General features: G+C 39.7%; 1 protein-coding gene across 8 annotated transcripts in view; it reads left to right on the plus strand.

The window, feature by feature from the left end:
- The window catches only part of pleca (plectin a), a 105,456-nt gene that overhangs the window by 21,667 nt on the left and 60,125 nt on the right, over positions 1-23,664 (plus strand). For 2 of the 8 annotated variants that reach the window (XM_085396573.1, XM_085396574.1), the window contains exon 1: positions 13,089-13,246. The exons of the other annotated variants lie outside the window; for them this stretch is intronic. In XM_085396573.1, the coding sequence (XP_085252699.1) occupies positions 13,201-13,246 (46 nt within the window). In that variant the 5' untranslated portion in view covers positions 13,089-13,200. Of the gene's footprint in view, positions 1-13,088; positions 13,247-23,664 lie in introns of those variants that run through there. 8 annotated transcript variants of the gene reach the window in all.

Genomic DNA, 23,664 nt, shown 5'->3' on the forward strand with positions numbered 1-23,664 from the left:
TCAGATGAAATGTAGTCATCAAATATAATTGGTAGGTGGTATTATGTGTGGGAAACACTGAATATATGTTAACAAGAGAACTGGAATAATACTTTGTTTTGCTCCTTTTAGCTTACAGGTGAACTGTGACAGGCGTCACATGGCAGTAGCTGTTTGTGCTGATGTGATCTTTGTGTTTGTTCTGTAAAGAGTTGGTCTGGGATGTAATCCTGCCTGCGAGGTGGATTTTGTCCCACTCCCCATTCTTAAACACACTTAAAAGAGTCAACATTGCGAGCTTCTGTGTGTAAATACTAACAGAGTTTACTTATAAAAGGGCTGCGATAAATTTGTCTTGTGAATCACTGTCGAGCTTGAGCACCCGCAGAGGAAGCCTCCGCTCAGTTCCAGTACTTGCCTCAGATAAGGTTTCATGCAACTTGACCTCACTTTCAAAAATAGTAATAGTGCTTAAGTTATGGACGCGTGATCACACATACACACAGATGTGTCCAGGTTGTAAAATAGGAAAAATATTCCTCTTCTGTCATTTAATATGTGCCAAGTGGACAACGCCTCTTTCTTTTTTCCCCCTGAATAATCCATTAACATCTATGAAGTTCTACAAAAAAAACACACTTTATTTGTATATTTTTTTTATATATATATTTCACATTATCATTACATTTACATTACATTTTTTTACATTTGTTTTGTCTAAGGAGCTTGGAAAGAAAAAGCGTCTGGACTTCTTTGAGTTGCTTGAAGACGTTTCACCTCTCATCCGAGCAGCTTCTTCAGTTCTAAGGGTCAAATGGTGGAGAGTCCCAGATTTAAACCCAGTGGGAGTTTCCCAATCCAATTCTTGGATGAGAGGTGAAACGTCTTCAAGCAACTCAAAGAAGTCCAGACGCTTTTTCTTTCCAAGCTCCTTGGACTACGATGACCTGGATGACTGAGAACCTTCACAGACATACATTTGTTTTGATTTTCATGTCCATGCATGTCCAGCTAATTTATTGATCTGAGCCTCCAAAGTGTAAAAACTCCTCATCCTGATCTGTTGAGCACTTTTGAACATCTGCAGATATTCTGACTGGTCTCTAACTGGTAATTACACGGCAAGCAACAACACATTCCTGATTAATAATCCACAGTTCAAGGCCAAACAGACAAATGCTGTTGGATGAATGACGTCTTTTCAAAAAGTTCAAAACCAATGTCCTATTTAAATGTGGCGGGTCTCATGCTCAAGACCGTCTCCTTGTGCATGTTTGGATAGTTTCAAGTGCTGTTTTTAGATCGCTTGATGGAAGTTTAGTTGTGCCCCCTAGCATTTTCATGCACTGATAGTTACTCTGCTCTGCAGCATAGCACAAGTTGAAGTCATGGAATTGAATTTGGTCTGAATGCATAATCAGAAGCCTTCTTCTTTGAGTTTCTGCCTGTCAAGACTATCGACACCGTCAGCTGAAAGCCTGAAAATAATCACGGAGAAAACTGTCAAGTCATCAGATAACACTCCTCTTAAAAACACACAAATTTATAAATCTTTTTTGCAGACATGAAAAGTTACAGGAGAAATAAAGGGGCACATGTATTGCCTGAGAGCTGCTGTCCTCTGACAGAGGACATACTCCTACATTATTCCCACATATGTTCACACCTACACTCCATCCCACTGTGCCAACAGCATGGCTCAGTATCTGGTAGATGAGTGAGGACTCAGAAGCTGCAGTAGGCTATTCTCACCTGTCTGTCTGCTAATTCTCTTGAGTTTATAAGGTGACCTTTTAGTCTGTATGTTCTGCTTAAACATGGTAAATGGACTCATTCTTATATAGCACTTTTATACCCTTGCAGAGGACTCAAAGCTCACCTTTAACCTCTATCACCTCTATTCACCTTTAAACATATTCCGTGCAGACTGCTGCACGTTAAGCATGTAAATCAGCAGCAACAACAAAATCCCACACGAGCAAGGTGAATATCATCTCGTTACAATGCAATCTTCTCATGGAAGTGATATGAATGTGGGTTTGATATGTATTATCTATTTAAAAATGGCTGCAGCCCAAGACCGACGCACATCACCACTCTGCAAAAACTGCTCAGTACTGCCTCAAGCCCAATGACAAAAACCCACCAGGGGTTGACTCTCAGACCAATCAAGAATCCGGAGGAATTCCTCACTCATGAGTTACAATTCTTTGCGATTATAAGTATCTTTATGTAAAAGGTCCCAAACCTAAGTTGTCAAAATACTAATTTTAAGAATTATATTCAGTGAATCATTTCAGTTACAGCATGTATTTTGTGTGTGGTCGATCTTCAACTAGTGTAGATTTAGGCTTTTAACTTTTTATGTTGCTGCATTTAAAAAAAAAAGAAAAAAAAAAAGTGGTAGACCAGGCACAAGCTGTGTAATTATCTGAGTTATTATATGTAAAATTATCTGAAATCTGACCTTAGCTACACCAAGTTCTTCTTTCTGATGTTCATAAGGCCGTTCAACTTGTTAAACATATTCTAAAGCCAACAACAACCTCAGAAACGTCTTATTCCTGGATTAGGTACAGCGCTTTGAAATCTTAGAGGATATCAGCCAGTCTGCTGTGATTTTCAGAAACCTTTCAGTTCCTGCAGTAAGACTAGTCATCTGGCTGATTCTGTGCTGGTCATGCCTCTTTATCTAATAGATGCCCTCACATTCTTTCACGTAGTCCAAATCCTTTCTGATGATAAATGGCATATAGATGTAATTGGTTTGTGTCTCTGGTTTCTTTTGTGGAACTGCTTTAAGTCTGCGGAGGAATGGAAATCCTGACTGTGAACCGCCGTGAAGTGAACTCAGCCTGGCAAAGTTTGCTGGTGAGAGCCGCTGTAATTGAGATGGGATTTGTATTGGAGCAGAGGATTAGTGCCCTCCCAAATCCATGGAGTCAATAACAGCTGACGTTTGTTATGTAACCACACTGCAAAATGTTCAATGTATGAACTTTCTTTTAGTCTTTAACTAGATCAGAAATATTATATTTTTATTGTCACAGTCGCAGTGTTAAGTGGGCAACAAATAAACAAAGAAAAAAACGTTGCTCTGAAAATAGTCAGCTATAAGACTCGGACTGAAAATTATTGAAAAAGCAGCCAAAGTCCAGAGAAAAACTTTGAAAGACCTTCAGAAAGCCTGAAGAACTATTACTTAAGCAAGACTTTTGCACAGTACAGAGGGTCAGGAGGTTAGGAAATTAGTTTTAAAGCATTGCAGTTTGGATTATTGTTGTCACCCTACCAGGTGGACAGACAAGCAGCATGGACACCCCAGTTTGTGAATGCAATACCTCGAGAACGAGGTGAAGTAGGATTTTTAAATTGAATTTGTTGATGCGTCTATTAAACATCTGTGGATGCAATAATGCAAAAAGGAAGTCACCGGGATTTAAATTTATACCATACGTTCATCTGCTAGGAGGCTGAGGGGTAGCACTGGCAGTCACCAGTATTTTTGTAATACTGTGTATTCAGTTAGATTACACCAGATGTCTGTTGAGCTCTCAGCCACATGTAATTGTCTTGATTTTTGTATTTATTTATTTTTTGCACAAAAAAGAATAAATCTTTATGCATAAACTTTTGGCAATTTCTGTTTTTAAAAAAGTTTAAAAATAACTGATTATATTTGGACCAGCGGGCGGAGTGATGAGTAGCAAGCATGGTTACCAGGTGTGTGTATAGGTTTTATTGATGCATGGCACAAATACAGGTACCTGTTAACATACATGAGTCTGACACACCAAAACTAGAGAACAGGGATCTTGAACAGTTTTGTTTTGTTTTTTTCAATTTTGTTAGAGAAATGTATTAAAAATGCTCCAAACACTAAACATCACAAAATGTTTTTGTGGCACTGGTTTAGCTTTCTGCTAAAATCAACTGGTTTTCCAGCTTTCTGTGGAGTTGTTATGAAGAGGCCAAGCAGTTAGTTTAGTTTTGTTTTTGTTTTCAATTTTATTTTTAATTTATATGTTTTGTTTATTAGTCTTTAAACATGGGGACTGACTTGCTTTTGGAGTACCAAGTGGTCAATAGAGGAACTGCAGTTTTTGGTACCTCTATATTGTCTAAACTTTTCACTTACAGACGTTGCTGCAGCTGACTGAATGTTTGATCAAATTAACATATTAGTTGATAAAACACAAACAACACAGCTGAAGGTTGGACAGCTGTTATTCCCTTCGCTTGCCACTCTAACCGCACAGCTGCTTTAACTGTTTACTGTCCGTTTTAAGGCCAGAGAGAGCGAGAGAGAGGAAAAGAATCGATCAATAATCATCAACCTCAGGTCACTGAATAGGATGATGTCACTCTTTACTTCCCCACAGTGCTCTAAAGCACAGGTTTCGTACAGTGTGTCCGGTGGGTTATTGAGTGATAGCAGTGACACACAGAAAGATGTCTTTCTAATCTGTCTGAGAGGATGATGTCACTGGAGGAAAAATCATTCTGGTCGCAGGGAGATTTCAGTCTCCAGGATACGGTCATATACAAACTGTTATTTTATCCGTCTTGAGCGCTCTGCACAGTCGAGCTATAAAAGATTGTAAGTGCTTACAAAAATAGATTAAAATATAGTTCCACACCACGTGATATGATTTGTAGTTGCAGCATACTACAGCACAAAGTTCTGTATCCACAAATCCATTTCATTGACTGATTAAAGGAAAAGGTCTGTATTTTGGAATAAAGATCACTTTGGTTTTTCTGCTGCTTATAGTTAGATGAAAAACAGGATACAGTTCTCATGTCAAGCTGTTTAATATAAAACGCCATGTAGAAGCTCTCAGCATGAAGATAAAATAAGATGTACTTCCAAAACCAGAACTAGAACTAAGGAAGACAAAAGGCACTACTGCATAGGCGAGACAGGGAGAGGCAGAGATGGATAAAATAGAAACACAAGAAGGAACAACAAAAACTCGTCAGCACTGAAAGCCAGGATCGTGAGACAGGATGTACTCTTAGGTTTTTAATATAACTAGCTTGCTCAGTATGAGTACGTCTTCATTCATAATATTACAATTACTTCTTTCATCTCCCTGATAAAGACATTGTATTTGTGCAGCACATCCCACCTTACCTGAATACTTCTGCTCATCTCTTAGTCTAACCTTTGAATCAGGAAGCACAGAGATCCCAGCCTGATGTTTGTCCTGGGTCGCTGAACAATGGTGCTAACATCCCGTTTATGGCATGCTGCAGTAATCCCGACTAATGCCAGGAATGCCAGTAGGGAGCTGACTGGCATTCTCACTGTTTTTCTGCAGGGTTTGAAAATCCCTGCTGCTGCTTTTTTCACACACCACGACCCTTGAAGTCTGCAACTTCTATCTTCTTTTATTTTTTAATACTAACGAGGCTATGAGCAGTTTGTCTGGAGCGGTGATTCAACAATAACGTTTATATTGATTTCTGTCTCACCTCGTCTCATTTTTAGAGGTGAAACAGAATGAGCTCATCTCAGAAGTTACTACTCAAGTTATTTATTTTCTAGTGCTTTGCAACATTGAAAGAATTTAAAACAGAGTGCCTGCAAAAAGTAGCATATTAATTTCCCGGAGAAAGATACTGCAGAAGTTAAAAGCTCGATGAGTGTTTGAAAACGTGTTAGTGATCTTGATCTTATTCACACACAATGGATACGTTGTTCAGCGTAAATAAACTACTTCTGGGTGTCCTGACTCTGGTGAATCAGAGACACCCAAAAGGAAAACAGACATCCTCAATGTGTCTTTTTCAGAGTGCAGATCTGAAAGACAACAAGCCTTAAAACATATGTCATCATGACACATTCTGTGAATTCCTCTGGTGTTGTGGTCCTCCTGAAAAGTGCTCCTTTTCTCCTCTCTGAAAGGACTTTAGACAAAGCCTCATAGAACACACACACACACACAGATTCCTCTGTGGTTGCTTTCTTTTCCTTTCCTTTCCTTTCCTTTCCTGGGAGCTTCTGTTACGCATAAATTGTGTAACCAAAATTCGATATAATGTAATAATTCTATTGCTGCGAAGACCAAAAAGTTTCAAAACGAAATAGTTGCATAAATGACTGGAAGCGTAACATGCAGTTAAATGCATTGAAAATAGTACTTGCCCAATATTTGAAGGTTTGGTATATGGTTGTGGCATAAAACCGGCAACACGAGTCTCGCTTTAGAATGTAAATGTTAACATAGTGAAGTTTTGCATAGATTTTATGTAAATACACACACATGCTCTGTAAAAGATTAATGTAACTTTAAAGGATTTCTGTATTTACTTTTTAAATCTTAAACTTGCATTCTTTCTTATGACCAGTAGGGGGCGACTCCTCTGATCAAGTCAAAGAAAATAATCGTAAACATTTTTTTGATGACTTTACTTTCAGTCGGGTTTCACTACATGCTTTTGCCGTGTCCTCGACTTTCAGTCATTTTCACCCATCGCTGAGTTCATGTTGACAGCAAACTCAACAGGAGTCCACAAACCAGTCGATGTTGATGTTTTTTTTAATTCCGTTAATATCGGGAAATTTGTCACCAAGTGGCCATGATATAAACAGGATGACATCCACCAGCTGTTGATGTTAAAATGGGCTCTTTTTATGTGTGAGATAATCAGGGAGTGGCAGTAGTGAAGAGATTATTTTTAGCTGCTGAATTCTCGGCTTGTTTGTTTGAGTTCAGATGAACTCCAACAACTGCACAGGGAGTTTAATATCACCGATGGACCTAGACAGGAACTGATGTGGGGGTATCACCACCTACTCCTCCACACGCCCCACCCTGAAGCCCAGAGTATGTTGGTGACACTCCAGCTTCTAATGGCTGAACTTCCATAGTGGGAGGAGCCACATCCCACAGAGGGGTGGAGCGGGTGTATCGGGTCTTCCACCTGGGATTAAAAGGCACTGGAGGCTTTGGCACCGCTGCTTGGAAACAGAAATATCATTCAAACTGGTGTGGAGCCAGGGGGCTTAATATACCTCACAATGACGTTTAGCTGGGAAATTGAATTTTCTCTGACTCCTCAAATATGCACAGAAACAATAGTTTTTACTGTGTAGGACTGTGCTGTTTTTAAGAGTAAACTCCAGGAATGAAATCCCCCAAAATAGTCACAGTTGAAAAGGAGAAAGTTGACAGTTAATCAAAAAACAAATCACTGAGTTATGTTTCTTTGTTATTGGCTCCAGCACAAGCTAGGAAATTCCTAAGGTGGTGTGCAAGTTTTGGTTTTGAACACTAACCCTTTTCCATCTCAAAACATTAGTGTGTAGGTGTTCAGAAAATGCTTATTATTGCCAGTGCTCCTCATCAAGGTGAGGTTCCTATGTGATTAAAGGTTCATGCACATTAATATTTACGTAAGAGGGAATATCTAACCTTAACATGGCCAAAGCTCTTTACTAAATCAAATTAAAATGAATTATTTCTGAGACTAGATTGTCCACTTTAATACCAGATGTTTTTATTAATGCACCCTGTGTAAGGTACATACATATCATGTAGAGAAATAAACCTGTTCCTTTCATTTTACTTCTTTTGTTAGAGTTTTTATGAAGCTGGTTTTTCAGGTTTCATGTGTAATGCAGAGTACGGTAAACTGAATTCCTCGACGGGCTGTAGTGAGAAATGAGAATCATGTCAAAGCCAGGCCCATAAAGCCCTTAACCAGTCAACCGCTAAACTTTATTAACGTTTATAATGTTCTCTTTACGGTTCAACAAGATGGTTACCCTGCAGCCAACTAACAACAAACCATAACACAGGCCTGATTATGACCGATACTGGTACTATGGACTGTTTCGTAAAACCAGACGTATCCAGATGTAAATGCAAAGTCTTACATTTTTGTTCTTGCACATCTGTCTACAACTCTCACCTAGCTGAAAGTAGAAGCTTGCATTAAAAAAATAAACAACAAGAAAATATCTTTGAACTTCCACAAAACCACCGAAAAAGCAATCTTTAGAAATCGCTGCGGGAAGTCATCATCCTTCAGCCCGACTGCATTTGCTGGGGACAGTTAACTAATGCCAGCATGATGCCAAGTGAGCTTAAGAGGCACTTGGAAACCAAACATTCCTTCAGGGAAAAGCTTTGCCCACTTCAAAAGTTCAGTGGATAAGAAACAGGGATAGCAGGAGCGTCTGCTGGATTGTGTGGAAGTGTCTGATGTGGTAGTGGAACTTACTGCAAATCCCCCAAAATGTAGGTATGATGCATTAAAGTAAAAAAAATGGATAACACAGAGGCCATTTTTGCTGACATGAACAAAACCTTGCTTTTTGAGTCTTTGCAATGATGTATGTTACTCAGTCTGACATCTGTTCAAATCAGCCTTTAGTAGGTCTGTGCGATATGACCAAAATCTCATATCCCGATATAAGACATCTATCATCCAATAACGATATAAATAACAAAAATGTAACATTTTCTGTAAATTCTGTGAATCTCGGGCAGCTCGACTTGCGTGAAGTGTTTCCAGCTGGGCGTCATGTAGCTGGAGTCGAGTGTTTTAACCGATGCATGAAACTAAATTTTTAGACATAAGTTGTAACGGCCGACGTTTTCTTTGTGAGTATTTATTACACGGCGTGCTGCAGGGAAAAGCCTGTTCTAACGTTTGAGTGTAAGGTTTATTTTTTAGCACCTGGCGGCTCTTTTTACTTCTCATCCGTAAATAATCTGCTCTTTCACGTGATTCAGTTTAAGTCTCAACAGGATCTTGAGCTTTATTGCGAAAGGTTTATGTGGAACATAAACAAGCGGACACGCAATGGTTTTACCGACAACACATAAAAACAGGGGCTTGTCCGTCTGTAGTGTGGTTATATTAAATATAAGAGAAAGAGAGAACTTTAAGAAATTAATATAGCCACTACAGTGACCATCAAAACGATGAAAAAACATTGCCGTAAACGGTTTATTTTGCGACACCACGAAACAAACAATAGCGTAAAATGAAACGATAGACGTTTTTATATCGTCATCTGATATATATCGTTATATCGAACAGCCCTAGCCTTTAGCAACAGATTTGCTTTTTTTTTTTTATTCCTGTAAGGAAATATGCATGTGGAGGTGCATCTGTTTAGTTTGGCGCTCGCAACACTTTACAGACCAACGCTACGACTGGGTGGGCCTTATTTTTAACTTTAAGTGTGGGTGTTTATTTTGACACACATGTGGTGTTTGCTGTTTGTCGTAACCACTGGTTTAATTTCCTCCCAGCTTATTGAAGTCCTTTGCTCTACTCTGTTCTGCAGATCTGAGGCAGCTCGCGGTTGTTAAGCCGTGTTTCTTAACATACTTTCACAAAGCACTAAGACGAGGGGGAATGCCGCAGTTTTAGTGACTGAGTCATTAGATTAAACAGGTTTGCTTGTTCTAGAGTCACATGCATGCATCATGTGATTTAATAGTCTAACTTCTGAAAGTTCATATACGTGTCTGTTTGAGGAGCAAAGAGCAGTCAGGGTTTGCATCACTGGATTAAAATAATGAGTGGTTTGGACCAACATCAGTGTGAGTGAGTTGGCCTGTTTATTAGTCAAATTACTTGGTTGTTTTTTCATTCCTCTGTTTATCCATCTGTCAAACTTGATGTCTTGATTTTAAGAAAAACTTAAATGCATCTCAGCACGTTGGAATCTTTGTAGAATTCAAGGAGTCTTTCTTTTATTTATTTTTTCTTCAGTCAAATACTACTGATGTAAAGTTAAAGATTTCAGCATGGGAAGCGATCGAGTTTGACTCGCTCTCTGGGCCAGCCTCAAGTGGCCACTAGAAGAACTGCAGTTTCTAACACAAGACCAGCTCCAGTCGTTTGTCCTGCCTCACTGAAATGGTATGTTTTAGTGTGATGTGCACTGTCTTTATACTGCGCCAAATCACAGCAACAGTCGTCTCAAGGTACTTTATCTTGTAAGGGAGACACTTGAATAATACATACAGAGAAAAACCCAGCAGTCATATCACCCCCTATGAGCAAACACTTTGGAGACAGTGGGAAGGAAAAACTCCCTTTTAACAGGAAGAAACCAGGCTCAGGGAGGGGCGGGGCCATCTGCTGCGACTGGTTGGGGTTGGGTCCCCAAGGACATTAAGACACTACCAGTAAAGCGCTTTGAGCCGAGTTGCTACATGTGACTTTTGTGTTGTTTTGGGGACTTTTTATTGTAAAAAAAATAAAATAAAATATGGAACTATAAATAAATGTAATTTGGTTGAGAATTTTGTTTTTTGTGATAGTTTTCTTGTACTCTAGAGGGAGTAATAAACAGGGCTGATTTGTGGATTACACAAATCTAAAAATGAGCGTTTGGTCTTGTTTGTTAATCTATCACAAACTGCATTATTGTAGGATCTGCTGTCATCATTTAAAGACTTAATCTCTTCCAGGTTCTCCCAATTAGCCCTTGCTTCTTGGGTCCCTGCTTATCTCTTTGCTGCTGTTGTAACTGGATCTGTGATGAGCCATTGATTTTTGTATTGATTGTAGAAGTGGTCATTACATCCTGCCTACATAACCTCCTCCATGATTGTGGCCTGTGCTTTGCTAAAATGTGCCAACATCACGATACTATTTGTCATGTAGGTGCTCTACAGTGGTGTAGTGTCTTTGGCATTTTTTTTTCTCACACTAGAACAACTGAAGCATCAGTGTGAAACAGTTTAAGGTCAGACACCAGCTGTTGAATTCAGCAGCTCTCTGTTAGGAGAGAAAATACACCTTTTGTAAAGTGTCTCAGTGAGAAAACATCCACGGCAGCAGCAGCAGCAGCTTCTTTTTTCCAGGGAATATTCAGCTATTTTTATTCCCGTCTGTCTACATGTGAGCTCAGAGATGTTTGTTTCTGCAGGGTTTGAAGACATTTGTCCCCAGTGATTGATGCACGTCTCGTGTTTTTCATATACCTCATAAAACAACCTTGTTTTGTTAGATGTCAAAATTCTTTAAAGATGATTTATTGTCAGTGCTCGGTTTGCAGGCTGTTTGGAACATTTCTGCTGTTTATGTTTTTTAATTGAAAGCAGCTGTCAGATCTGTGCGTCATGGATCAGGGGAACTTTTTAGACCTGCAACACTGAGAACCTTAAAAGCTCGTCCTTTGGCTTGTAACAGGTGCTTTTAAGTAGTCTGGCCACTGAACGATTAATTAGGAAGGGAAAAAAACTCTTAGCAGGGAAACACAGCCGACTCTGAGACTGAACCTTTCCCGTGAGTTTGATAGATGTAACCTACTCTTCCTTATTTGATTATGAGTAAACATAATCTGACTGGTTACAAAGGATTAGTCTAACTTAGGTCTTATAAGCCTATTACCACAACGTTGTCTGTGCTGACTCATTGCATTGTAAAGCAGATTTCTCCTTTAAGGGAGACTCTCAGGTTTAGACGAGGTTCTTGTACACATTGTGTTTCAGTGACTCATGAGTTTCACGTGTAGCTAAGCCGGCTCTCCTCGTAATCGTTACCTGTCAACTGTCATAATGCTTTGACACGTCAGCAGTAGAGAGCAGCACTGTTTCCACTCATGAACCAGAAAATGAGATTTTTCTCATCATCTTTTTTTTTTTAATGTCTTGCCATAATGTTCCCTTTTTCATGTTTTTCTGAGAACTGTTTATTGCAGCTCAGCAAATGTCTGACTCCTCACATCTGAGCACAATTTATTTCAAATATTTTTGAAATACAGTTTCCAGAAGTTCAAACAAACCCTGCAGGTATCATCACCTCCACTTACCCCCGTCCACTCCAGCCACTAGATGGGGCAGGCTCAAAGAAAAAGCCACGCAGTCATGTTTAGGCTCCCAGAGTTGCATTTAGTAGATCTGTTATCGATGTCTGGCAATTACAAATCAAAAAATAAACTTTTTGTGCTTTGCTTGAATAGTCTCACTTGATTATAGTGCAGTTACTCTGGTGTGATGCATGTCCTATCACCTGCTATGTGTTTTTGAGTACAAATAAAATCTCTTTGAACAACTAGAATTGTTCTTTATTTAGTTGCATGCATCTACTGGAATTTGAAGCAAGAAAGTTTCCTGTGCTTTTATAAAAGTTCACAGATTCTTCATACAGCCGTGTGTTATGCTGCTCACTCGTCAATCCTCTGTCGGTTTATTCGTGCTTAAGCAAAAAGCATTTTTGCTGTTGCTGACTTCAGGCACAATGCAGCGATGTCAGCCGGTCACTGGAGGCTTGAGGAGACTGCTGAGTCAAAGTCAGCATAACCTTGCTGTCATCTTCTAAAATATTTCTGTCAAGGCTCTGATAATGTAAGCCCTTTGATTGTTGGTTCATTGACAGGAACTTTCTTATGCTTTATCTGATGATAAGATTGAATGCTGAGAATGGCTGTTAATCCATGAGATGAAATGATGTGATCTTAGTTTGTTTTGTGGCTTTGATTAATGACTTCATTACTGTGACCTCTGCAGAGTTGAATCATGGTAGTGCTTAAAAAGATGCACGAGTGCATTTTATTAAGGCTCCAAAATTCAGTTTCCTAAAACTGCTCTGTCATCCAAAGCACCCTGAGGTCCCCTCTGCAGTACATTTAATGAAAAATAGAGGGACTCTTCCAGTCGAGTAGTGGAATACTTTATTGGGAGATGCTGAATCATAGTTAATGTTTCAGTGCAAAAATGAACAACACAGTGACTCTTTGTCAAGTTTATCTTAATTTTAGAGTCTAGATATGTTTGCAGGGGATTTGACCTTCATTTAAAGGTTTTTTCTTCCCTCCTATCACTCACGACTCGAGTCAAAAACGCTCTGCACTGCCTGCTCGACACCAGCTGCTTGCGTGCTAGTGATGTGATGGTGGAGGATGACTGGTTGAGGCACCTCCCTGTGAAACACCACAAGGATGAGAAGGAACAGCAAGAGGGAGGGGTAGGAGCTGGAAAAGAGGGAGGTGTGCTTCCCTCTTTCACAATTTCTTTGCTGACAGGGTTTGTGTGCAAGTGGGCAGAGAGAGAGAGAGAGAGAGAGAACAAAAACACTGAGCTGCCAAGTCCTGTGGGAGCAGAGAGGGAGAGGGAGGGAGGCAGAGAGTGGTAGAAACAGACTGCCGTTAGCTGAGGGACGTTTACATCCTCCAGCGTGGTGCTTCAGGGCTGAGCTGACATTGCAGGGCTCAAACTGCTGTTTGGAGACTCAGCAGCCGTGAGAATGGATCCTGGAAGGTCTATCCAGCATGAGATCAGCTCTCTCAAAGGTACCACGCCTGACTTTATTCCATAATTTCTTTTTTTTTAACTTCCTGACTTGTCATCACCATCATATGCTTTCAGGACCGCCTTGTTTTCCCACAATCCTTCTCTGGTCAGGACTTCCTCATTTGTATAGATGCAGGCTAAAGAAAAAGTTCAGTCGTGAGCGTTTCTGGGAGTTAAATGGGGGAATTATAGTCCCCTGTTCTCCCACCTCGTTTCTGCGGATAACAGAGGTGAAAAGCTTTTCTTCCCCTTTGATGTCCAGGCGTGACCACAGGGGTTGGAGCAGGGGTCACTGTGAGGCGGTGTCTTTTATGAGCCTGGCTGGGTGGGTGGGTGTGTGTGTGTGAGATGCTGAGGGAGGCTGGTGCTGCTGCATGCGGCACATTGAATGCGTCTGCGCCGGGAGATGCAGAACTCAACGCCTGGTGCAGAGCGGCTGCTGCATCGCCGTGGTAACAGCAGGAATTATGGTTAAGCGTGAGTCCTGAGATGGGACCGGCGATGGTGCAGAGACGGAGCTGATCACACACAGCTCTACAGCCGTAGTCTGTGTTCTGTGTGCTGCTTGTTTGGCTGCAGCGAGCTTCGGTGTTTGCTTATAATTAGTGCTTACATCATCAGAGTTTGCTCCACCCACCTTCTCTTTTCAAGTGTCTCACTCAGCTGTACTTCAGTGTCACAGACGTCATAAATACAGTACTGCAAAGTGTCATTTTAACACTTATTATCCCCATTTTGAAGATTTTGATTTTTTAAATAAATATAAAAGCAAATTCACATTTTCATCAGCTCTATTACTTTTCTTTTGTTCAGTTTTAACCTTATGTTTAATATTTTGTCATATAGAATATAATGCATCTAGATATTCCTACTTTTTAAGCAGTTCTGTTACAGATTATGATTATTAGTTTTGGCTTCTGTAACATGGGAATTTTACAGCTTTTGAGATTAAAATGAAATATGTCTTATCCTATAAATGAAGGGTATCAAAATCAACCTTTAAAAGGTTCCTAGTTATATTTTTTTGATGAGTAGTTCCTGATTTATCTAATAAATATACTCATTTTAGAAGGCTGGCAGATTTCTTGTGAAAATGTTACAGAACTCAAATGGCTTTAACACTTGAAAAAATAATAACAAGTGAATATTTCTCTCAGATTTCATCTATAAAATGAAACATATGATGCTACCTGCTGATCCTGTATTACAAGGGAAAAGGAAAGAGTTGTAGCTTTAGCACTGATATTTAAATGTAGGTCTCGTTCAAATCAATAGTTTAGAAAATTAGAAAAAGAAAGACCTTGTTAAGTTTAGGAATTCTAGCTGCGGTTTCATAATTTATGCATTTAAATGAATGTACATTTGTTCAGGTCATGGATATTGTTGCCTACTTCATGTAAGAGACAAATATATTTATATTTAGAGAGACAGAAAGCCCCTAATTTGAGGAGAGAACAACCAGACTGTTGCAGCTTTTTCTAATGCTGGTGTCTGTGTGGAGCTGTGGTTTGTCTGCAGTATTCTGGCAAAATGTGGTAACGCTTTGGAAACGTTTTCCAGGCAGCGGAGGCATTTAAATGATCCTGGAGAGGGATCTGAAGGAGTCCTGCCCATTTGGATAGGCTGAGAATGTGTTCCCCAGGGCTGTGGAGACAAAGGCTCTTCGCTTCACTGAGCGCTCCCAATGGAGTTACTTAATATGTCGAACACCGCTGCTTACTCAGTCAGACTGAGTTCATTTGTAAGCATGTCGTCACTGCAGGACCATCACTCCCATTGTCTCTTTGTGTCACCTATTCTCAGACACTTGGTACAGAGTCAGGAGCCTGCTGGTGATCTGCTGTATGTCTTTAGAGGTGCATAGCAGCTATTATAGAAATTAGCATATTTTTTTCCTGTCTGCTTTACTGCTTTCTACAAGCCGATTCTCAGTCTTGACCCAATTATTTTAGCCTCATTTCAGGCTTATGTTGCTCTCAGTTGAAGAAAAGTTCTAAAAAAAAGTTACATTGTGGTGCATTCACTGACTCACTGAAATCTCTGCTTTTTCACTACCTGTTTTTTTTTTCTTAAGTATTCTTTTTTGTATCGTTTTGCTCTCTTATAAAACAGTTTCCTGGCTTACCACACTAAATAAAGTGTTACTTTTTGTTTTATTCAAAATAGAAAATAACCAGAGTGAAGACATTCTCCTTTACTTTCAGCACTTTTTCTACCCCAGGGTTTCTCAAACTCTTGTCAGCAGGTTTTCTGTTATGAATGATGCTTTCTGAAGGATACGTGCTGGTGAAAGAAAGATGGCTGTGCTTTTCAGCAGCACAGGTCCACAGGATATCCAGTTAAAAGGAGTTCGGTGCAGGAGTCAAAGTACTTGACCTCTTGTGGTATTGTGTTGCAGACAAAAAAAAAAGGTGAAGCAGGTCATTTGACAAGTCCCTACCTTTTATTAGAGGTATTTCCATATTTTAAGCAGGTTTATTTAATGAAATGGACTGTTATATTTTTACATAAAATAAATAAATGTGTTTTATATAGATTAGTGTTAAAATGCATTTTGGGGTATTGGGGAAATCATGACAAAGTGAGGATGTTTTTTTTAAATAATGCCATCAGAAATACTTATCAGAAATGAAATAATCAAGAAAAACAACAGTTGAATATGTGGTTTGACCACCGTGCATACAAGCACACTGGAGGTTGGCGAAAACATTCACCAGAAACGTTGCTTTTTGTTCCTCTTGATGTTGAAGATGGCATCAAGATCTTATGATGTCTATGGAGATGTTTCCTTTCTAAATGAATTTAAACAGAACATGTGCTTTCCTGTTTGTAATGAATCAGGTGATCGTTATTAATCCACCAAGGAAAAGAGCTGCAAACACCACACAAGAATACAAGAAAACATTTGGAGATCCAGTGCTTAAACGGTGTATAAGACAAACTGTCATAAAAACAAAAAACATGAGATTTGGCATGATAATTCAAAAAAAAAAAATCTGCTTTACAGTTTTTTTTTTTCTTGTTTTTTGGTAAAACAGTCAACTTGAAAATTCCTGGATGACAACAATAATTATATTTTAGCATTAAAAACATCATTTTAATTAAATGTCTTGCGCATAGTGGTGGATTTACCGTAACAGAAACATAAAACATGGCTTCGGGGTTACAGGTGCCGATGAAATAACAGTATAAACTACAACTACATCGAGTGGTCGTCTAATAAATATATAATTTGCAGTGTACTTGGCAAAAAAGCAGGTGTGCTGAGCTGCACTGTGATGTGCACTGACTCCTTAAAAACTTTAAAGCTGTCTAATGCAGTGTCAGCGCTCACAATGAATGAATTTTACTTCTAATGGTCCGTAGCAACAGAAAGAAACTGATGTTCACACACATATCAATGCACCATGATGACCAACAGGTGATATTCATTAACTCCTTTAAAATAAGTATTTGAAAAAAACAATTTGACATACTAACAGAGCATGGACAGTTTGTTGATGCCCCATAATAACGCCAGCATATATCCATGTAGTGTGACTATATCCCAGCAGCTACAGGCCGGGCTGCAGAAATGTCCCTTCATTGCAATGAGACCAGGGTAGCACTATTTGTAAGCTAAAAGCAGGAAGGCAACCGCTTCTTTTCTTGACCCTGTTAGATTTATTCCTGTTCCGTCCACCGCAAAGTTATTGCTGTAGCCATGCGAAACACATAACACAACACCCACCAGTGCCGACAGCACAGCAATCCTTCAGAGATCTCACACTGCCGATGATGATATGTGAACATAATGCATAAGTGTCAAAAAAGTGCCCCAAATGCCCACATGTGTTTGTTCATAAGTAAATCTGACCATATTTGGGAAATATTAATGTTCTTAATATTACTGTAAAGAAATATCTAAACATGGTGAACCCTTAATTCCTGATTATGGCAGAAATAATCCTCAAATGCAGGGCTGTTCAAGTGCATGTTCATTTCATGCACAGCTGCAGCATTTATGATTAATCTGCTGCCTACTTCTCCATTTCATTGACTATTTGTCTGGTTTTTAACACAGAAACAAACATGATAATTTCCCACAGCTTTCTCTGTAAAGACTAATTGTCCAGCGCGTAAATGCACTGAAATTGTTGCACCATGAATCAGGAAATGGTGCCACTGACTAGTTGTTACATCAGGCTGGCACCAGTGTTGTGGGCCACATGATGCACATGGTCTTTGCTGGATTCTTGTAGTTAAATCCCCTTTTTTCCATTTACAATAACAGTAGCAGGCAGTCAGCGTCAGCCATTGTTTTTACTCTATAAAGAGTTATTTACTTTGTGTACAAAGGGCTGAAAGACCAGCAGCTGAAAGCCTGTTTGCCAGTTAGACCTGCGGCTGATCTAATCAGCAGATTAAAGGCCTGAGTGTAGATCTTTGTGACTAACGAGAACAGAGACATACAGGAGGTGCTATGTATGGTCAGATAAGATGCTTGGTGACATTGTTTTGACAATTTAAGCGACCGTAGCTTCAGTAAGACAGTAGAACATACAATAGGGACACATTTAACAGCTGGAATAAATAGATTTGTGTTGGATAGTTTGATTAGATTAAAAAGTGGGCTGTGCTTCGGTGAACAGATCTGATTTTGTGAGGTTAAAACGCCCTCGTCTTGATTGTCAGACCTGACTACCACATCCAGTTCAGTAATTAAACAGTACGTGGGCTCTCTTTGGCCAAATTTGACAAGTAAAATAACGTCATCATTGAGTTGTTATTAAAGACCTGTATGATATAGATAGGAATCTGTAATTTAGGGATGAAGAAGTATTCCCCTTTGATTTGCTTACTCATTTTCCTACAGTTTCCCATGCATGTGTATCTCTGGTCATGCTCTGTTTCATATCTGCAGATATCTGCAAGAGATCACAGATTTCCTGTTGCTACTGCACTTTCTGTGAAGGGTATAAATGAGGGGCTGTCATCGTTGGGACAGAGAAGAGAAGGAACGCTGTTTGAAATATTAGTTACTCATAAGTTTACATCCAGGTTTCTATACAGCTTCATTTATTCACGGTGTATTTTTGTTTCTGCACACATCCTGTCTGTATTTTATGGATAGAGGGCTCATATATAGCTGTCTTAGTCTCAGTAGCTCGAAAAAGCTTCAGCTGATATCTGAGCTGCAGGAATTAGTCGATAACTATATTCAAGGTTTCTCTCTCTGCAGCCAGAGTTAAGATTCACTGCAGATGTGAAGACTAGGCTTGTTGCACAAAGCATTCCCCCTACACTCTGTGCACAGACATATATAAAACATGAAATCTTTGAGATTAGCTAAACATATGTCAGTATTCAGAATTTGTACTTAAGGTTTTCTGCTTTCTTTTGTCAGAAAAATCTACACATCGGCCAAAATGCCATCTTAAAGCTATCAGCTACTGTTTGGAGCTAATTTAACTTTGGGTAATTAATAAAAGATAAAATTAGATGTATTTGGACTGTAAAGAAAGGATGTCTTGTCTTGTCTTGTCTTGTATATCAAATACACTGGATACTAGCTACACTAGCTGTTCCCAGAATGGCAGACATGTCTTGATCTGTGGAAGATGACCTGCTTCACGAAGGCCTTGTGCTAAACTAACGAACACAACAATACTTAGTTACAGGTGACTTTGTATCACAGGTCTGTGGAACCACGATCCAGGTATACCTCAGTTTTTTTGTGCTGTGGTTTTGATTTACAGGTTTCTGGCTTTTCTATAGAGGTCAAAAACAAACAGAGCTGATGACTGGATTAATGACTGGAACACAAACAAAAACTATTATTTCCAATTCACGTTTTATCTGAATGATCTTTACACATCAACACACATGACAGAACTGTCTAGTAAAAAAGGTTCAATCACAAAATGAACACAAATCTTGTTCAGCTATTATAAACTGTAATCACCCAAATTTCAGCTTTTCTTAAATAACAAGTAGTTCCAGTTAGAAACATTAGCTGACCCACATTAGTGCAATTAAACAGAGGCAGTGTAGCCCCCTAATGGGGTCCTGTGTACTGAAGAGTGCTGGAGCTGTCAGCGAGGCTGTCAGTCATGCTGTTTGATAACTCTGGAAACGGTCCCCGCGAGTGCCCCCCTGAGTTGGCCGATGAGATTGCTTAATCCCATTAACCTTGGGTTTCCTGTAATTCAGAAGAGCAACTGCCTCCATAATTTGACACATCCTGTCTAATCATCCAATCCTTCCTCTAATCCCATTCTCAGTGGAGCGTAATTACATTCTTTATGCTTTGTTTTGTTAGGGAAAGGGGATTCAGCAGGGAAACTGAAACAAGGTGACCTCTGTGCCACTAGTAAGACGGAGGGTTCACACGGCTAAGTTTCTTTCCCTAAAGTGGCCAGGAGGGGGCACTATTAGTGCAGCTGCTGCGGCCTTAATGAGGCTATTGAGACGTCTGTTGTTAACATAATTATTGCTGTTTGTTTGTTGATTCTTAAGATTTCAATTATAATAAAAAATATAAAGGATTGGGTTTTAGAAATGGGAGAGAGTCTGCTTTGGAGGAAAGTTGAATTTCTCTTTTTTGCCTTTTGTTTTCTCTCTTTCTAGGTAAGTTGCTGCTCCTGCCTTTTGTAACTTTGTGGGGTTCCAGGTGACAATAGGAGGCTGTCCGGTGTCACAGGACGGGTGAGCGCCTCCTGCTTGTGCATCAGATCTTTCTGTCCTTGCTTTTTACTCTAAAGTATCTTTTCATTTCTGTTAATGCAGGGGCATAATTAGACAAGCGAGTTTTGTATTTTGTTACAGTATGCAACTGTTCATTCCTCACTCCTTTGTGTGACAGTCTTCAAGTGAATGCTGCTTTTTATTTGGTATAATAGTCACTGGTACAACAGTGCTGTCGTTGTTTGTGGCACAAAGAGCTGCAGGCTGTTTGCCATCATGTCTTCTGTACTCTTTCTTCTGATGCCAAGCCAAGTGAGTAAACTGGATCTGCAGCTTGAGGCCATGTCTCGCTTTCCTTTTGCACTTTTATATCTCTGTCTTGTATCGTGTCTCAATCTCAATTTGCATCTCGCAATTATTTCAATATTCCGATATTTTTTGGGTCATTTTCTTGGTTTTGGTCAACAAGCAATTCCCAAATGTAAATATATTCAAGTTACAAGAGCATAAATTACTACTCCTTGAATTTCTTTCTTTATATACATGCACACACTATATTTTGCAAGTGTAAGAGTGGGCTGTATTCAAGGATCAGGGTGAAATCATATCCCTCCCACTGACATTTAACTTTGTCAGTAATTGTAAGTTTTAAAGCCCTCGAGCTTGGTGCCGTTTCCAGAAGTTGCCTGGCATGAGACGACGTTATAAAAGCAACTGAGGCTGTTTGTCCGCCAACCCTCACCGCAGGCAAAACAGCCAGCAACAGCCAGCAAGGCGCCCTGCTGTATGAAAAGCCCTGTGAGACCCCTTCACTGCCACTTTCTATGAAGCAGATAACAGTTACTATCATGCTTATTTTTTTCTCTCGTGGGAGTGACAGTCTGGGAGTGATCTAGAAAAGGCCTGAGGAGGTGGGAATGTGGACGGGATCTGGACAGAGTGGAGGTGAAGCCCCAGTCACATTGTGTCAGGGCTGAGTTTACGAGGAGGCCGAGCTGATTTATAGGACTCCTCTAATGGCACTGAACACACATCATGCTGACATGTTGCTTCGGGGGTTTCCTGAGAGCGATGTCTTGTCAAAGTGCTTTTAAGTTTTGTTCTTGCTCGCTTGGTAGTAAACAAAACCCCATTGTGGGACCATGGTGGATCTATCACCCATTACTTTAAATCACCTTGGTGGGTAACATCCCCACAGTGACTACATTTTTGGACTTCTTCAGCTGGTAGTTAGTTGGACCTGCCTGAGAAGTTTGAGAATAAGGGTCTTTTAATAAGCCATGACTGAATATCTAACAATAAGAAACACAGGAGCTGTCTGATTGAAGCCCTGCAGCCTCCATGGAGAGAAAGTCAGTGAAGCGTGACTGTGTGCTGCTGTCAACATAGAGGCCAGTGGAAATCGGCACACCTGGCTTTATACTGGACATGGTCCAATGACTTCCTTTGGTGTTGATATGCACACTGAAAAATGTTTTGGTGAATTTACTCAACGCACCAAAGAAAATCATCTACGTCTTTGCTTAGTGAGCAAAATATACATAATTAACATAGCTTTTAATATGACACACTGTCACAAACTGTGCTTTTCACACACAATATCAAGCACATGTGAAATATACTTTGGTTTTCTCGCTGATTTAATCCCTCAAACCCTTAACTCAGCCCTCAACTTGATGATTTTCAAAAACTGTTTGCATTTTATTATCAGCCGTCCCATTATTGCTCAGTACCCTTCCGCGAAAACCAGAAGCAACAACAGTACTTACAAACATGGCTGAAGAAACCTCAGAGTCTAACACTGATTTTGCTTCGGAGACCTGGGACTTGAGGAAAGGGTTTTTCCACATCCAGTTATGTGAGCACAATTCAAGGAATTTTAGTGTTTCAGCTCCTCGTCTCGTCGTGTTGTCTCCTTCAACATAATGTCCAATGTCTCCACTCTTCTTGATGAAGACATAAATATACTCGATGGTCTTATTATATTCTCCGTATTTAATTTAACTTTTAAAACACACTTTAAATGAGATTAAACGTTCCTCTCACCACACGTTTAATCTCCATGTTTTTATGGAAGGCTGTGTAAATTAAGGATTAAAATAATCTGGAATGATTTTTATCATAAAAAGAGAATAAATGCAGGTCAGCCACATTTTAACTGTTTGCCACTTGATTAATTTAATATTTGTGGTTTTGTTGGCATAATTTAGCTCTTTTAAAATTACAAAGCCCTTTCATTGCAAAGAAAAGCATCTACATCAGTCAACCACAACACTGACAGATTCAAAAGAGCCAAAGAAATGCAGTGTTATCCCTTGAATTATGACATATAATACCAGGGATGGTGTTAATTAAATTTTAGGTTCAGTTATAATTTTAGCTTTCACGGACTGTTAAAATAAGATATTATTAAAATAAGTTATCTTTTCGTGCTTGGCCTATTATTCTCTAAAAGTTCAAATTCACTTCCCATCAGGGTGTCGCACTGAGTTCACGCTTATTTAGTTCATGTTCATGAAAATTTATGTAATTAAAAGACACATTTTACCTCTTTTTTTCTAATTATAATTTTTGTCACGATAAAGCACCTTGTAGGTCATCCTGCTGAAAACTGGTGCAGACTCCTAAAAACGGCTCCCCGACAGAACGATGCTCCCGACCACGCCCGAAAAACAGCTCAGGGAGAGCTTGAGGAACACAACAAAGAGCACAGTGTTGATGCTGCCTCCACACCCTCCAAGATTTTCATCCGAGAGTAAACTAGATACTCAGAGACCCCACTCTGCACCACATCAGATCTGTGTCCAGCTCTTTGATTGCACAAGGGGGTCCTGCACAGTATTTATTGTTTCTTTAACAAGGACGGTCAAAGTTATAGACATAAATATAAAATGCAAACATACCACATTTAATTGAAAGTGATAATTTAGACCTGTAGTCCCAATGCAGATCAGATAAATCTATGCAGGTGAAAATATACAGCTAATACATTACTTAAAAAACTAACATAATTAATTGTTTGAGATGTGCCTGAAGGGTTCGATCAATACACTGTCCCCTAATTATAACTGGTGAGGAGTGTTTGTTTACTCCCCTTTCCTAAGAACTTGTGGGTGATCTGTGTATAATCAGCTGGGATTCTCAGCAGTTTAAGTGCATTCCAGTGGTGAGCCAGTATCAAGGCAAAAGAAAAGAATACCAGAGAATTAAACTTGTCTCACAGCTTTTACACAGTAATCTCGATCAGTATGTTCAGTATGTTTTGAACAGTTCCTTCCTCGACAGTAAATCAATTAAAATGATATTTAGTGGTGATCCAGGGTTATGAGGAGGTCCGTCGATCCATGTTGAAGGCAAACGGAGCCTGTGGGCTCAGCAACAGGTTATATTTTAGGGGAGTATTCCTTTGAAATGCTCGAGTTGAGTTTCTTGGTTGGTGTGTGCGTGAATGGTAACAGAGCAACTCCAAAATAATGTCAAAACCAGAGTTTCTTTTGATGTTTTTATCACCTGAAACTTTTGGATCAGGTTGTGTGGTGAGCAGGAGAAGCTCTCAACATCTGGACGAGTGTGTCTGTTTCTTATTGTTGCCAGTAGCGATGCTATTGCCTCTGACCACTGTTCTGGCCTTGTACTCTATGCACTCATATTTCTTTGGTGCGTCATGTTACTGTGGCTGCAGGCATTCCTGGCCAGCCACGCCCTGCCATGGGTTTTGATGACTCATTGCAGTGGTCACTCACACACACAC

Source organism: Rhamphochromis longiceps, linkage group LG22 (assembly GCF_057381845.1).
Source record: "Rhamphochromis longiceps isolate RC_006_pf linkage group LG22, R_longiceps_female_GT1.1, whole genome shotgun sequence".
Classification (NCBI taxonomy): Eukaryota; Metazoa; Chordata; class Actinopteri; order Cichliformes; family Cichlidae; genus Rhamphochromis; species Rhamphochromis longiceps.